Raw genomic sequence first — 14,173 nt, 5'->3', positions numbered from 1 at the left:
CATAAACGGACGAATGCAGTATGATGCGGCCACCATCCATCTAACTGGACCGGTCGTTCTGACCGGATCTCTGCACAGGACCTGACCTGGTCGTAGACGAACACTGACTGTTCGACCAGGCTGGAACAAAGTACAAAAGCAGAACGACAAGGATAAGGGGAGCAGAAAACGACGACGGTGAAAGCATGGCAATTATCAGGAGGACCACAGCTCCAGTGGACGACCCGGAGTTCGTGGTGGCGGAAGGTGAAACGGTGATCGAGTTCTCGGGGTAAGGGGCTCGGGCGAGCTGAGTAGGCGTTGAGCACGACGACCCCAACTGTGGAGAGAAGTAGGGGGAGGTCTTTTCGGAATCCTGGGTGGGGACAGAAGCCGGAGTGATAGGGCTCGAAAACGTCTGTAGGGACAAATCCATCGTGGGAGCCGCCGGAGGCTGGGGTGCCGTTGACGGATATGACGCGGGTAGAGCAACCCAGGCCGCGTCCGATGCCGCTGGTATCGTGATCTCGAGGTCCGAGGTTGGGGATGGATGGGAGGTTCCTGGATTGAGCGATGGGCTATCAGCCGATTCAACCTGAGGGGCGTTTGAAGGATAAGGGAACTGTGGTGTTGAAGAGGACGCCTCTGGCGAGGCTGAAACCAGCGCAGGATGGTGCTGTGAGATTACATCCCGTGAGTCCCAGGCATTGATCCGCTTTTGACTTAGGGTAGGTTTGTTCTGCCGGCTTGCCCACACCAGTGGCCGCGACTTGTTCACGTCGGCCTCGAGATCGTGCGTGACTGGCGGGCAATCATGCCCAGCCGTCCTCAGCGATGAGTCCACCTGTGCCGGACTTTCAACGTGTCCGGATATGTCCCCTCGGGAGAGCGGACTGAACCTTGTGAAAATTCGACGCAAGCCCAACGAAGAGTTGATATCGAGACGGGACTTGGAAGGGTTACTGAGAAGTGAACGAGGCGGATGAGCGCCTGAGTTGGGGCTGGAACTGCCCTTTTGCAAGACCTGTCGTTTACTGGACTCCAGACGTGCTAAGGGCGAAACAATGTCCAAATCTCGCAAACGTGATCTGATTCCCGAGGTTGTAGGCCTGTCGGGCCACTCAAGCCTGAGCGAGGCAAGGTCTTTGAAGATCGCCTTCCCGTATTCCGGGTTGTAATGCGTGACCATACCGTCGCTCAGACAATTGTAATTCCCGGGATAAGTGAGATCTGGGTGATCGGGGCGGAAGAAGTTACCACTTATTTCACTCAATTCCCGGGAGTATGGTCTGATGACGCACGAGAATGCCTGCCTGAAGGCATGGTACAGTCGATTCCCGTCAACTTGCTCCTCATAGTGCTTGCTAATCGCCTGGATGTTGCTGCGTACCTGATGCAGTCCATGATAGAGAGATAACAGTGATGGATCGCACGAGTTGCTGTATTGCAAATTCGCTGGACTCTCACTCGGCATGTGGGTCTTCAGCAGTCGCAACAGCTCCGTCTCAGAGCAGTCGGGAACATCGACATCGAATATGGCCTTGAAGAGCGGAAGCATAAGATTGGGCGGTAACGTGTCGTAGAAATCGCGGTTGGCGCCCCGTGAGATATTCTCCATAATATCTATGCTGGCGACGGCAGCGGCGCAGCCATACAAGACTCCCATCATCGTCACCTCTGCCGTGTCTTCCCAACCCTCCTCGATATCTGGAGTGAAAAGTCTGGGTCCTACGGGGCTGACGGGCCAGTTCCATAAGTTGAAGATGACGCGAACATTGTTCTCGAAGGCGGAATGTTCAGCTTCTGGGATGGGGATTGTTTTTCGTAACAGTACGGTAGCCCAGTGCGCAAGCTGGCGGCACAGCGCCTGGAATGCCAATGGTCTTCTCATACCCATTGCCGACTGCCAGAGGTTTCGCACGCATGTGTACACTTTATTCGCGATTATGTCGGTGTATTGACAGCTCAACAAGTCTTCCAAGATCGCAGCTCCAGTATCCCTGAAGTTCAAAAGCTTTTCACAGGCCTCGTCATCTTGGATAGCCCAGCAGCCGAGGAACAGCACTGTGACACCGCTGATGTCCTTCAGCGTTCTATTCTGGCTGAGACTGGAAATCTTGCGTCTGTCGAAGCTCTCTGCGAGAAGAGGGAATGACGAGAACACAGCGGCCTCGGAGAGGAACACCTCCACGCAAAACCTGCGAGATGCTCCAAAGACGGACAAACCGTCTACATCGTCGAAATCCTTGCTCTTGACCATCACCCCGATGACATGGCTGAGATTGAGCTTGGTGCGGCTGTCGCTCTCTCGCCCCACAGACATGTTGACCTCTTCCATGGCGGCGCTTGAAGCCTTGTCTTGGAACTGAATGCTAGGCCGATATGGATATAAGAACGTATCCCACCAGGACCCCAAGGGGCGCTGCTCGGGGCTGTGCTCGGAGAGCAGCTTCAGCCCCGCGCCTCGGCCAATGCATGGTCCGAATGTGATGTGAGAGTCTTCTTGAAGTAGGTCTGATGCACTGCCATCGCGAAACGACGCATGTGGGACGAAACTTGAAAGGGTGTTAGGGGCAAATGCGGTCCACGCCGCCCTCATCTTCTCCAGAACGTGACGTTCTTCCAGCCGCTGCTTAATCCACTGTAAGGCTCGACCTGAGGGGAACACGACATCGAACGCCCAGGATGAGTGTTCGGATAGGATGCAGATGGCAGGGGGTGGCGGGAGAGTCCTGATGGGCCGCTGCACGGGGAGACATTGGCAGGTGGACATCACCACTGACCCGCGCATTTCATAGTCCACGATAGCTTCAAGGAGTGTGGCTGCGGAGACTCGTATAAGCTGCCGCGCATAGTTCTCGATGGTTTGGCACGACAAGCAGGGCACAAGTCCCTCTAACCATGTCACCAGCTCGTCTGCTGTTAGCGTTGCGGGCTGCTACGCCACGCACCACCGATCGAGGCCCAGGGAAAGTCCGGAGCCCGTAGAGAATTGCGAGTATTGGGTACAATATGCGGCTTGTCGCACATGATCGCACGTTGAGTTCGAGTTTTTCACCTCCAAGAGTGGATGGTTAAGCGCGAGTGGAGTTGAAGACGAGTTGTGTTGAAGACGAGTTGTACGCACCTACTGTATGCCCCGCATTGCTGTAATGGTTAGCGAAGAAGTGCCGGGTGCTTTCTCCAGGCACCACCACCCCAAAGTGGTCGAAGGTGGTCAAGCAGTCACTTTCAGCGATTCCAATTCCAGACTCCCGCATCCGTGAACTCATGGGAAGGTCCAGCTTAAAGCCGTCAGGCATGCATATGCATACGTCGATGGGTCAGCGACAGGGCATGGTGCCAATGCCTAACTACTGCATACCGTAGGCCCCAAGCCATGTGTCTAGAGGGCCTGAAGCCATGTAGCCGTTGACAAGGGACCGTCGACTAGATGAGATCGGGCCCAGGCCCAGGCCCAGAAATGCTCAGGTAAGCTAGAGCGTTAGCGCACAGCTGAAGTCGGACGGGCTACGGATGTGCGACTGGGGGCTGTGCACAGCGCCTGACTGTTTGATCGAGGCAGCTAAGGCTATGGACTCCCACAGCACTGTCAGCCTTGATTCGAGTTTCGACACAGTGTACATGGTCTAAATGACAAGTTATCGCATTGTTCCTTAGCTATATGGTATGGCGAATACACAGTCGTGAACTCCACCCACTTACCAGGCTCTCGAAGAGAGGAATTTCAGTATCAGAGCTCATGTATTCACAGTACAATCTACGCTAGCGTCATACTGTAAACATCATTTCGTGGTGCTCAAACTTCCGCAAGGTATCCTCGAGGGATGTTCTGCAGTCAGCCACATCACCATCTCAGAGACTCACTCCGGGCTGCCCTGAGCTTTTGATCCTGACCCCGCGCCATCCAGGGGAAGTTTCCCCAGTGATCTTCACCACGTCACCCCTCGAGACGAACAGGCCGTCGGCGATCTCAGAAGGATATGTAACAATGCACTCCTTGGAGATTGCGGTGCAGGAGCTTGGACCAAAAGGAGCGGGCGCCGACCACCAGTAGGGCACAATGGCGGCAAGGGGTCACGAAGGCAGATGCGCCAGCCCCTCGCGACGGGCTGTGCAGGCGCACGGGGCAAGTTCCGAGCAGGGGTCGGGACGACGACGGGCCTCGACACGTGTGGAACGGGCGCAGCGGGCACTGGAGATGCGGAAGGGGCGTCGGGCGGGCTAGGCGAGGGTGGACGAGCGGGCGCGGCTGTACGAGCGGGCACGGCTGGAGGGCCGGGGGCAGCTGGCGGACTGGGCGGCGCTGGAAGAACAGGCGCAGTGGGGGTGGTGCGGATGCCGGCAGTTGAGGTCATCTGCATCAGATCAGGACTTGCTGATTGAGTCGAGGACAGCGATTGCGCGGAGGGCGTCGCCGAGTGTGGGCTGCTAGGGGGGCAGAGAGTTGCAGCGGAAGTCGACCAGCAATCCCTGAAGCGGATGTTGGTCCTCAAATCTTCCTCGGAGTAATCGACGACTCTGAGCTTGGTGAGATCCTCGAAGATGAATCGGCCCCATTGGGCGTAGTAGTGGGTGACGTTGCCGTCACGCAGCGAGCTGAGCTCGCCTGACGCAAAGGAGCCTGAGAAGAAGGAAATGACATCTTTCGCGGTAACTTGATGATGGGTGACTGCACAACAGAACGCTTGCTGGAACACCTTGTTGAAGGTGGCGCTGTCGAAATGCCGAGCATAGACTCGTCCAACGGACCTCAGGACGGCACGGACATGGCGAAGAAGGTCGATGAGGGTGGTAAGGTCATCCTGAATCTTCTTCTTGGCTTTGGCATTGAGGAGATTGAGGAGCTCGCGCTTCGAGACTGCGAACTCGACTGATAGCTCAGCGCCGAGCAGCACACCTCCGACAATTGAGAGACCATTCTGGAGCCATTCCTCCATTAGGTCAGCCGCGCGTTTGGTGCGGTCCATCTTGCGGACTCTCTCCTCGGTCTTTATCAGACAGGCCATAGTGACAGCTCCGACTGCGGAGCCGTACCACGCCGCCATGGCCGAGAGCTCGGCAGCATCTTCCCAGCCCTCAACGGTCTTGGGGGCAAAGAGTCGGTTACGTTCGCGAGTCCAAGCATTGCAAAGGCTGAGGGCACCCTTCAGGATCTCCTCTGCGGGAAGATCGGGCAGATGAAAGAGGTACTCAGCTTTGGGTCGTGTGATCCAGGCAGTGAACCAGAGGGTGAGACGCTGGCACACCCGCTCGAAGCTCCAGTCGGTGCTAACCTCCAACGCCTCTTCGAAAAGGGAACGAAGACAAGCTCCATGGACGGGCTCAAGTGGGCCGACGAGCTTCTTGTTGGTGAGATCGGTGAGGATGTCCTCCCCGGCGTCTCGGAGCTTGAGGAGCTTTGCGCAAGCCTCGGAGTCACGAATCACGCAGCAGCCCAGAAAGAGCACAGTTGCGCCCTTGATGCCGTCGAGCTTGACCCACTTGCTATCCTTGACGCAAGCAGAAGTGGAGAAGCCGGCAGTCTTCCATGTATCGGCGGCAGCAACCTCCACATCATATTTAGCATATGAGGCAAAAAGCTCTCCTGCAGCAGTGTCGAGGAAAGCTGGTTCAGCCACCATGACGCCGACTGCAGGAGTGAGCGGAGGAACGCAGCTGGCCTCGACGTCGACCGAGGGGCGTGCGAGGTACGACAACCAGTGGTTGTCACCGGGGTCATCGGTCTTGGAGTGACGACTCTTGAGACGCATGACGACTCCTGCAGTACCGGCGAGACTGGGGCCGGGTCCGAACAGAGTCTCACGGCTCCAGCAGGCGAAGACATCAGCCTTGCTCGGGAACAGGCCCCAAGAGACGAAGGCGGCACAGCACATAGACCAGACGAGGTTGGTGCGGCGCTCGAGGTATTGCTTCCAGGCGACTTCCATCTTAGCCTCGACATCCTTCTCGATCAGGCGGTTTTTGATCCACTGCAGGGCTTCGGGTGACAACTTCTCGAGATCAAACAGCCATTCTTCGGCGTGCAAGCGACAGGCAGCATCGGGTGGAGGCTGCACAGTAATGCTGCTGGGAGATGCACATTTGCAGTCGGCGGTTTCGGTTTGCCCCGTGTCCTCGAAGATTTGGAGGCGAGTGAGAAGTTGCTGAATGGACCGCCGGCACAGATATTCCTTCAGTGACTCGCAATCGCTGCAGGGCACGATGTCTTCTAGCCAGGTGACTATGGCGTCTGCTGTCAGATCAGATTCCCGCCAGACCATCGGCTGGGTTGGACTCGCAACTGTTCCCCAACGCACCACTGATCGAGACCCACGGGAAGTCGGGCGAGACAATGTCGTGGGTGTGACTAAGATGCAGGTGAGTGTCTCCCATTGTGCCAGCAGTGCGCGAGATTGTTGTCGTAAACCCCAGTCGAATGCGGTGAAGAGAAGGCTGACAATGAGTACAGTTTGGTGGTGAACAGGACTGCATGAGCGAACAATGACAGCTCAAAGGGCACCCGGTCTCCAGCTCTGTGTCAAGCTTGGACCACGGCGATGTTTGATATTAGATCGGCAGGGTCAAAACCCTGGCTGGGCGTCCCGGCGATCAGGAACAAGCCCCCATGTCGATCAATGACAGGGATCTAGGCCCACGCAGTGGCGTGGGCCTAGATCCAAAACAAAGGTTTCAGGGACCGCCGCTCCCCGCCCAACGATGTCGCGGACCATGCACAGAGCTCCTACACGCCGGTTTCAGCCCCAGGCGATCATGGTCTGTGACCGTCGCGTCCCTATCAAGCATAGATGTCCGTTATTCGACGTCTCAGTCTGTCGTCCGCTCAGGCTTCGATGTACAAAGACTTGGAGAGGCGCCAGACGCTGATGCAAAGGGTGGGGCTCAGGGTCTCAAGCCCTCCTGTTCTCACTGATGGCGGTTTGCGATGGTGATTGACAGTCCCTGCGATAAACGAGTTGCATCAGAGGAAATCTGCCACGGATTCATGAGCGTGCACAAAACATGATGCATCTCAAACAACGTTCATTAACGAAGAAGACCTGGGAAAACGATCACTGCACCAGAAGTCATCATGCTGACATTGTCGTGATAGTGGAAAGTGCACAAGGGTGTTTGTGCTCTGTTTTGAATAGCTAGCACTGATGAATGAGAAGACGTTCCAGGACCAGCTGCAGTTAGTACGGTCGCAGCGTAGCACTCACCCCGATAGCACCCTCCTTCGTGGCCACCTTGCACCAGCTCCCCAAGTTGTCGGACAGCAAGTAAACCAGATCACCTCGCTTGAGCGTGAGGCCCGGACCAACATTGACGGTCTGGGTGAGGCGGCTGATACCCTTGACCATGGTCATGTTGAGCTCTTGCTGGGTTGTCGAACACGGTGCGTCGCTTGTGGGGTTGAAATGGGAGTACGAACGCAAGAATACAACGGCACCCAGCGAAACGGCGAACACAGCAAGGAAACGAAAAGTAACGTCAGCCGCGGCATTGCCAGAGCCGTGGTCACACGGCACGCCGATAAGTGCACGGCGTCGGAGCTCGGTCTCATCACGCAGAGGATCACACCATTCCAGTGGTCCTTCTCCTGTGTCTCGGATGCGGCCATCTGTGAGGGAGACGAAGAAGGCGCGGTAGAAGTGTTGGTCAAACCAGGGTTCAGCGCCCTTCCTACTGACGCTGCTGCGTTTGCCCATGGCCTCGTTGCGGAGCTGGTCAAACTCCTTCAGGTCTTGCGAGGTGGCGCCGTGAAGACTCTTCTCCAAGAATCCCTTGCACATCTCCGCCGCTGATTCTGAGAGCAGAGTGTTGCTGGTGGTCGCCTGTGCGGTTCTGATCAGCTTCTCGACCCATTCGTCAACATGTGCTGGCGTGTTCCCATCGGCGTCGAGTGAAAGTTGACAGACCGCCAGTGCAATGGCAGCTCCGCAGGCGCTGCCACAGAAGATACCGCTTCGGATGCTGCTGTGCTTCGCGTCGTTACCAACGTCGATTGATGGGGCAAGGATCTCCGCCTGGCGGTACCGAAGCATTGGGGTAATCATCTTTCTGGCGCTGGTAATACCGCACTTGCGCGTCATCCACGCATTGAGGAGTAGCGACAGTTTCGGGACCGGTGGCGGATTGCCGATGTAGTAGTCGGTGCCCTGGAGCCATCGGGTGACGATGGCTTGCATGTCTCGTTCATGCATTATCCAGCCGAGGCCGTACTCGGCCAGATCGTGCAGAATAACCATGCCGGTAACGTCCATGTCGAGAAGCTTATGCACGGCGCTTTCGGCCTGAAGTAGACGACAGGCGATGAGAAGCACAGTAGCGCCATTCAAAGGAGATAGGTGAACTGCACCTCTGGAAGACGGCAGACGCTTGCAGTCAGCTGCGGAAGTGGAGTCGAAGGCGGGAAGCAGATCGTTCAGGACCGACAGCTCCACTGTGCAGCTGAAAGCACCGTAGACGTCCATGGCCACCTCATCCGTGAATTCTTCATGACCGACCATGACACCGACAGTATGGTTGATTGGTGGGAACCGGGTGATGTCCACTGGCCCAGACCGCTTCAGGTACCGGTGCCACATCTCGCGAGTCGGGACGGAGAGCCGAGCAAGCTCTGGTGACAAGTCTTTGCACTCTTGCAGATCCATGACGAGTCCGACATTGTTGAACGGGCCGAAGTGAGTACCGGTTATCTCACCAGCTCGAGGGAAAGTCGCCGTGGCAGAGTCCTCTGGGAGGCACTGCAGACTCAGCTGCTCCTGCGCTCGCCTAAAAACCCAGTGAACTGCTCCATCGCTGTCCTGCAGATCGAAGGGCCAGTCACCCGTATCCGAGAGAATGCATGTCCCCTTCGGGAGCCCTACCATGGCTGCCAGGGGCTCGCGTTGCTCAAACCGCCGTAAGGATAGCAAGGCCGTAGCGGGTGGAAGTTGTGGGTCCAGGTACGCCTTCCTCCCCCGGTCGACCTTGTTTACCGCAAATGATTCGTTTAGGAGGCCGCTAATCCATTCGAAGACAGGAGCGCTGGGACAGTTCTGCTCACGTGACTGTCGCTGGAGGTCGGTCACACCAGCCCGCACAGCGGCTGAGACGTCAGGAATCAGGAACCATCCTCTGAAAAAGTGTCGGCCGACAGACAATAGTACTCACGCGAGACGTAAAACCATAATGAAGCAGACATCTCTCCCGTTTGCAGTCGACAGAGACCGAAAAGGCCTTTATGTCGCTCGGATCGGAGTCGAAGAGTCGCTGTTTAGAGTATTGAACGAGTGAATGTGCGAATGTGAAGAAGGCCAGCGCTGCCGACGCAGCTTGTTACGTGTACTTTGCGGGGGCTCCTTTGGAGCTAAGGCGGGGCGCACGTGTCTGACGGGGTTGACTGGGTCAAAGAGATCAGCGGGTTCAAACCAAGTCTGCGCTCCGCAACCATGCGCCCTCCACACTGTTGATGTTCCGCTTTGTGACTGGCCCTGCTCGCGGCTCGTTAAGACCGGCACATCTTCATCGGCGCACCGGGCGAATGCAACGTCAAGGAGACTTCATATTGCGTACCACACCCGTTGTTCACAGCTGATGAGGTGGGGAAGGAGGAAAGGAGGGTGTCCCCGGGCCGCAAACTCACCGGATCAGCCTCGTGAGGTGCGTATGAGGCACCCATGCACGTATGCACTCACCTCTCAGACACGCCCTGCGCATGAGATCTCAATCGCCGTGGGCCTGGCCGTGGAAGCCCCAGGCGCCCACTTCCCCGTTAGGTTGCCCAATCTTCACCAGATCGACAGAGTAGGAGGTGCGTGCTCGGTACGCCTTTCTCCTGCGCATCTGCTCGGGCGTTGCCATGCTGCAAACGGCAGTCTCGGACAAACACGGTCAGGCTCAAGCCGAAGGTTCGGGGGCGGTGAGCTCTGTCTGCTGGCTGCGTAAGACGGCATGGTGCCGCCGCCGATGCAACACTAAACAGAAGCTTACTGTTTTTAGCGGCAGTGCTCGCATATCGCCTCCATCATGCAGTGACCACGCACGACTGTCCCGAGAAGGTACCGCTTCCCACCTGGCTAGCTAGCTCGCCACCGCCTTTACAACCGTTGAAGACTCGCTATACAAGATTTGGTTCCGACCAGGATCGCGGTCTGGATCCGGGGTCGGCCCGGTTCAGGGTCGCCGATAAGATTACGCCCTCCTCCATCTCCGCCGCTTCTCACGAGATTCAACTCCGACCTGGACCCAGAACGGAGCATAAGCATTCCCCACGACCTACCACCACTCCAAATTGTTCCGAAGATGCACATATCTACAGGTGAATGACAGTGGCCTCTTCAGATAATCACCCGTGGGGCCAGTTAGCGTATGCACTAAACCAGCATATTGACATCACACTGAACATGCATGATATCGAGGTATACAGATTTGAATCGGGGACAAATGAGGCGACTGAGGTATGCAGACCCAGGGGGTGTTGGGTGTCAAGCGTCCATCGTATTCTGACGCTGTCGCAGGTAGAATATGATCGGGTATAGAACTAAACGAGCTCTTGAGCCGGTGGGACCACAAAGTTCGAGGAGTCGTCGCGGCGAAGAGCTCCACAAGTAGTGCTCACCGTCAGGTCGATGACCCGCGCGATCAGATCATATCGAGCTGGCTGGCTGGGATGATCTGCTGTCAGTTTCGTTCCGCAGCAGGAAGGGTACTCACATCCCTGTCGCCCTTGATGTTGAGAACCTCGTAGAAACCCTCCATGGGAGAGCCAACAATGCACACAATACTTCCTCTGCTATATGTTGTGGAGCCGCCCCAGGTGAACGCATCTCGCACTCGTGCTGCCGGCATCTGTGTGTGATGGTGACTGGGGAGTGTGGAATAAGCGTTGCGAGATTGGAAGTAGGCGCCCAAGCACATGCCGACCAGAAAGGCCGATACAGCCGAAGCCAAGACGAACACGAGTGCCTTCCATCCGGGCTTGACATGCACATGGCCGACCGCTCCCTGAGTGCTCTCCTCTGAGAGACTGCCCGCCCTCCTCGTTCCTGGGATGTCGGGAACTGGAGGAGAAGTGGTGATTGTTTCTGGGTGGTTGGGCAGGTACGTCTCGACCACATTCGCCGTGGAGGGTTCAACATCTCCCGGATGGGCTGCCCCCATCACCTTGCGCGCGGGAACCTCTGGACTGCTGGCAGATTCGACGACAGCCATCAGGCTATTCTGTTTCTCCGTTTTCTTCACCTTCACAACATTGTGCGGAGGAATGCCATCGTCGACCGTCAGGCGGGAAGGAGGAGCTGCCGACCGCGTGCCCAATGTCTCAGGTGCCAGCGATGACTTGGGAGAGCGAGAGCAGATCGATGTCGACGGAGTTACTGGTCCGCCGGAGGATCCTGGGGTAACTGAGCCGGCCGCGGAGCCCAACATGAGCTCAGGTGTGCTGGTGCGAGGTATCCAAGGCGTCGCAGTGACAACCGGGGCCGTTCCTAGTGGTTGGTGGCCTTCCGAAGGCTGCCAGTCTGTGTCGGCTGCAGGCGGCTCATCGTCCGATCGGGTGGGTCTCGAAGCTTCTCCTGCCCAACAATCGTGGAAACGAGAGTCGGTTCTGAGATCTTCCTCGGAGTGGTTACAAACTTCCAAGGAAGCCAGGTCCCGGAAGGCCTCCACGGCGAACCCGGCGTTGTACCATCGAGCAAGTTCGTCCCGAAACGATGCATGGTGACCGGTGCCCGTCATAGGGGCCATGTGCTCTGTTCCGAAGAATTGATGGACGCTGGTATTCTCCAGAGATACGTGCTTCGCGACGACGGATGAGAAGGCGGCTTGGATTGCCTGAACGAGGCGCTCGCCGTCCAAAACACTCTGATAGGATAGAGCAACGGAATTGACGCTTGCTCGGAGATGTTGAAGAAAGCGAGACAATGCCAATACGTCGCCGTGATACTGTGGCGGCAGTTTGCAGCTGGATCCCCCCATGAGGACAGATTCGTCTGCGCCACAGGTATCCTGGTTTGAGGACAAGATTGCCTGCAAAATCTTGCTGCCAAGCTGGGGTGATTCCGCGTTCGTTTTGACGGGCGAGGGTGGTACGTCGGAAAGCTGCATGCGCTCTGTGATGCTTTTCAGAGACAGCATCGTCAACGTGCCTACTGCACAACCATACACAGTTCCCATGGCCGCCACATCGGCTGTGTCTTCCCATCCCTCAGACGTTTGAGGGGCAAACAGACGACGTGCACCACTACCGCGCTCGGAAGTTGCGATGTTCGAAAGGTACACCAGAAGAGCCTTGAAAGCCGTGTGGCTGTGGGAAGGCGAGCCATCGTAGCCTGACAGTCGGGTCCAAACAATGAACCAGCGGGATAGGTGTTCGCAGAGCTCCTGGAGACTCCATTCAGGACCTGCAGTCATAGCTGTCTGCAGAAGAGGCAGAAGACAGTCGTCAAACCTCCCATCCAGAACATCTAGGAAATCGTGCCGGATCAGGTCCTCGAGGATCCAGTAGCCGGTTTCCCTCATCAAAAGGAGCTTGCTGCACGCGGCATTGTCGTTGATCACAACACAGCCGAGGAAGAGCACTGTGACCCCTTGGAGTCCTTGCAGCTGGCGTGTCTTCTCCGCGGAACGTTCAAAGTTGCCCCAAGACAGGTCCGCCTCGGTGTTGACGAGGACCTCGCAGTCGGTACAGTTGGCCCACAGAGCGAGGGCATCTTCATCCTGGAAATCAGGCTGGCGGACCATGGTTCCGATCGACGGAGTCAAAGGCGGACCGCGGTTATACTCGACGGGTCTCGCGGCTGGGCGGTCCAGGTAGTACAGCCACCGTAGGGCTTTCTCGGAAACCTTGGTGTCGAGCTGCGCCCACTTGAGCACAATGTTCAGGCTGCGGTGTTGCTTGGGCCCCAGCTCGCAGGGTCCGAAGGTGATGTCGCTGACTGTCTGCGGCACGAGCGGGCTCTTCTTACGGGGGAACTGGGCCCAGGGCGTAAAACCCGTGTTCGCTGTGGCCCACAGCTTGTTCTGCACGTCGAAGAAGTTCATGTATCTCTTCCAGCTCGTCCTCAGGGTCTGTTCGATGTACGTCTCCTGCAGGCGGTCCTTGATCCACTGCACGCAGGCGGTGGAGGGCGTCACGATGTTGAAGACCCAGTCGTCGTCTTCGTTCAGGAGGCAGGTCGCTTCGGGAAGGGGGGCAGGCTCTGTTGGCGCTGGCTGCGGTTGACTAGCTGCACACTGGCATGTCGGAGCGGGTTTCTTTCCAGAAGCCTCGTACTGCTCAATGATCTGGATGAGATTAGGAATCGACGGGCGCAGCAGGGAGCGGAGATAGTCTTCGACGGTCTGGCATGACGGACAGGGTACGAGGTTGCTGAGCCAGTCCACTAGCTCATCTGTTGTTAGCTCGGCTGCACATTGGCATTGGCACGCACCCCCGATGTGATGCCATGGGCATTCGGGTGCGATTATCGAATGGGTTCTATGCCCAAATCTTGTCTGAGATGAGGGAGATGAAATTCCTGGCATGTCGGCCTGTGAGCTGGAGTGCAAACTGAAGTGTTGACGGACTGTCGAGGAACAACTTCAGGAGCTGGTCTCACTGTGACCAGACGGTGCATGCTTTGGCCGATGACCTGGCATCGTGTGTCGCGGATGGGGGAAGTGATGCCCCCACACGTGACAGTTGCCGGACGTCGCAGGTTCACTAACACATCGTATCCAGAAACCCGGTTCAAGAGCCGACAAGTCCGAGGAAGCGTGTCCTGGTGATTGACGAGCACTTGAGTCGCATAATCGCAGCGGCGCTGGCAGTCCAGTCAAATGTTCGGCCGATCAGCTCAGCGTGCTCCCAAACTCGTCCGCACGGCTTTCGTAAACAGAAGAAACGACCCGCATGCATCACTTCTGCCTTCTGCAGCACCTTTCACTCCCAGCACCGTTCACTCCTGCATTGGTGTTCCCATGCTCGCGTGCTCGCCATGTCAGCTCCGCTCGTACAGGTTGTGACCAAGGGCGTTAAGCTGATCGTCTAAGGGACAGTGCACGGGCGCTCAGGGCATCGCCCAGTCCGGGCCTCTAGCTCCCTCCAGCTGTGCAAGCTGTGCAGCTGTGCGATTCGAATGCAGAGTCAACCACGATCTACTACTCTGCACGGAGCACTGGGTGCACGTGTAGCGTGTTGATCAAGTACAGTGCCGTGGCCTCCCGGCGTTGAGGATGGAGTCGACTG

At 57.0% G+C, this 14,173-nt stretch overlaps 4 protein-coding genes across 4 annotated transcripts; all 4 read right to left on the bottom strand.

The window, feature by feature from the left end:
* Positions 1-40: 40 nt before the first annotated feature.
* A1Q1_03090 (uncharacterized protein) lies at positions 41-3,009 on the bottom strand (the record flags this gene model as incomplete). The annotated part of the gene is made up of 2 exons (XM_014328180.1): positions 41-2,874; positions 2,931-3,009. 2 exons carry the CDS (start codon positions 3,007-3,009, stop codon positions 41-43), a joined length of 2,913 nt encoding a protein of 970 aa, XP_014183655.1.
* Positions 3,010-3,911: 902 nt separating this feature from the next.
* On the bottom strand, positions 3,912-6,354 carry A1Q1_03089 (uncharacterized protein; the record flags this gene model as incomplete). The annotated part of the gene is made up of 2 exons (XM_014328179.1): positions 3,912-6,202; positions 6,279-6,354. 2 exons carry the CDS (start codon positions 6,352-6,354, stop codon positions 3,912-3,914), a joined length of 2,367 nt encoding a protein of 788 aa, XP_014183654.1.
* An 800-nt stretch (positions 6,355-7,154) lies between these two features.
* On the bottom strand, positions 7,155-9,148 carry A1Q1_03088 (uncharacterized protein; the record flags this gene model as incomplete). Its single annotated transcript, XM_014328178.1, has 2 exons — positions 7,155-9,052; positions 9,118-9,148. The coding sequence occupies 2 exons, from the start codon at positions 9,146-9,148 to the stop codon at positions 7,155-7,157; spliced, it is 1,929 nt and encodes a 642-aa protein (XP_014183653.1).
* Positions 9,149-10,626: 1,478 nt separating this feature from the next.
* A1Q1_03087 (uncharacterized protein) lies at positions 10,627-13,470 on the bottom strand (the record flags this gene model as incomplete). The annotated part of the gene is made up of 2 exons (XM_014328177.1): positions 10,627-13,328; positions 13,377-13,470. The coding sequence occupies 2 exons, from the start codon at positions 13,468-13,470 to the stop codon at positions 10,627-10,629; spliced, it is 2,796 nt and encodes a 931-aa protein (XP_014183652.1).
* Positions 13,471-14,173: the final 703 nt, after the last annotated feature.

Source organism: Trichosporon asahii, assembly GCF_000293215.1.
Source record: "Trichosporon asahii var. asahii CBS 2479 unplaced genomic scaffold scaffold00004, whole genome shotgun sequence".
In the NCBI taxonomy this organism is placed as follows: domain Eukaryota; kingdom Fungi; phylum Basidiomycota; class Tremellomycetes; order Trichosporonales; family Trichosporonaceae; genus Trichosporon; species Trichosporon asahii.
This window is presented reverse-complemented; position numbering and strand designations above follow the sequence as displayed.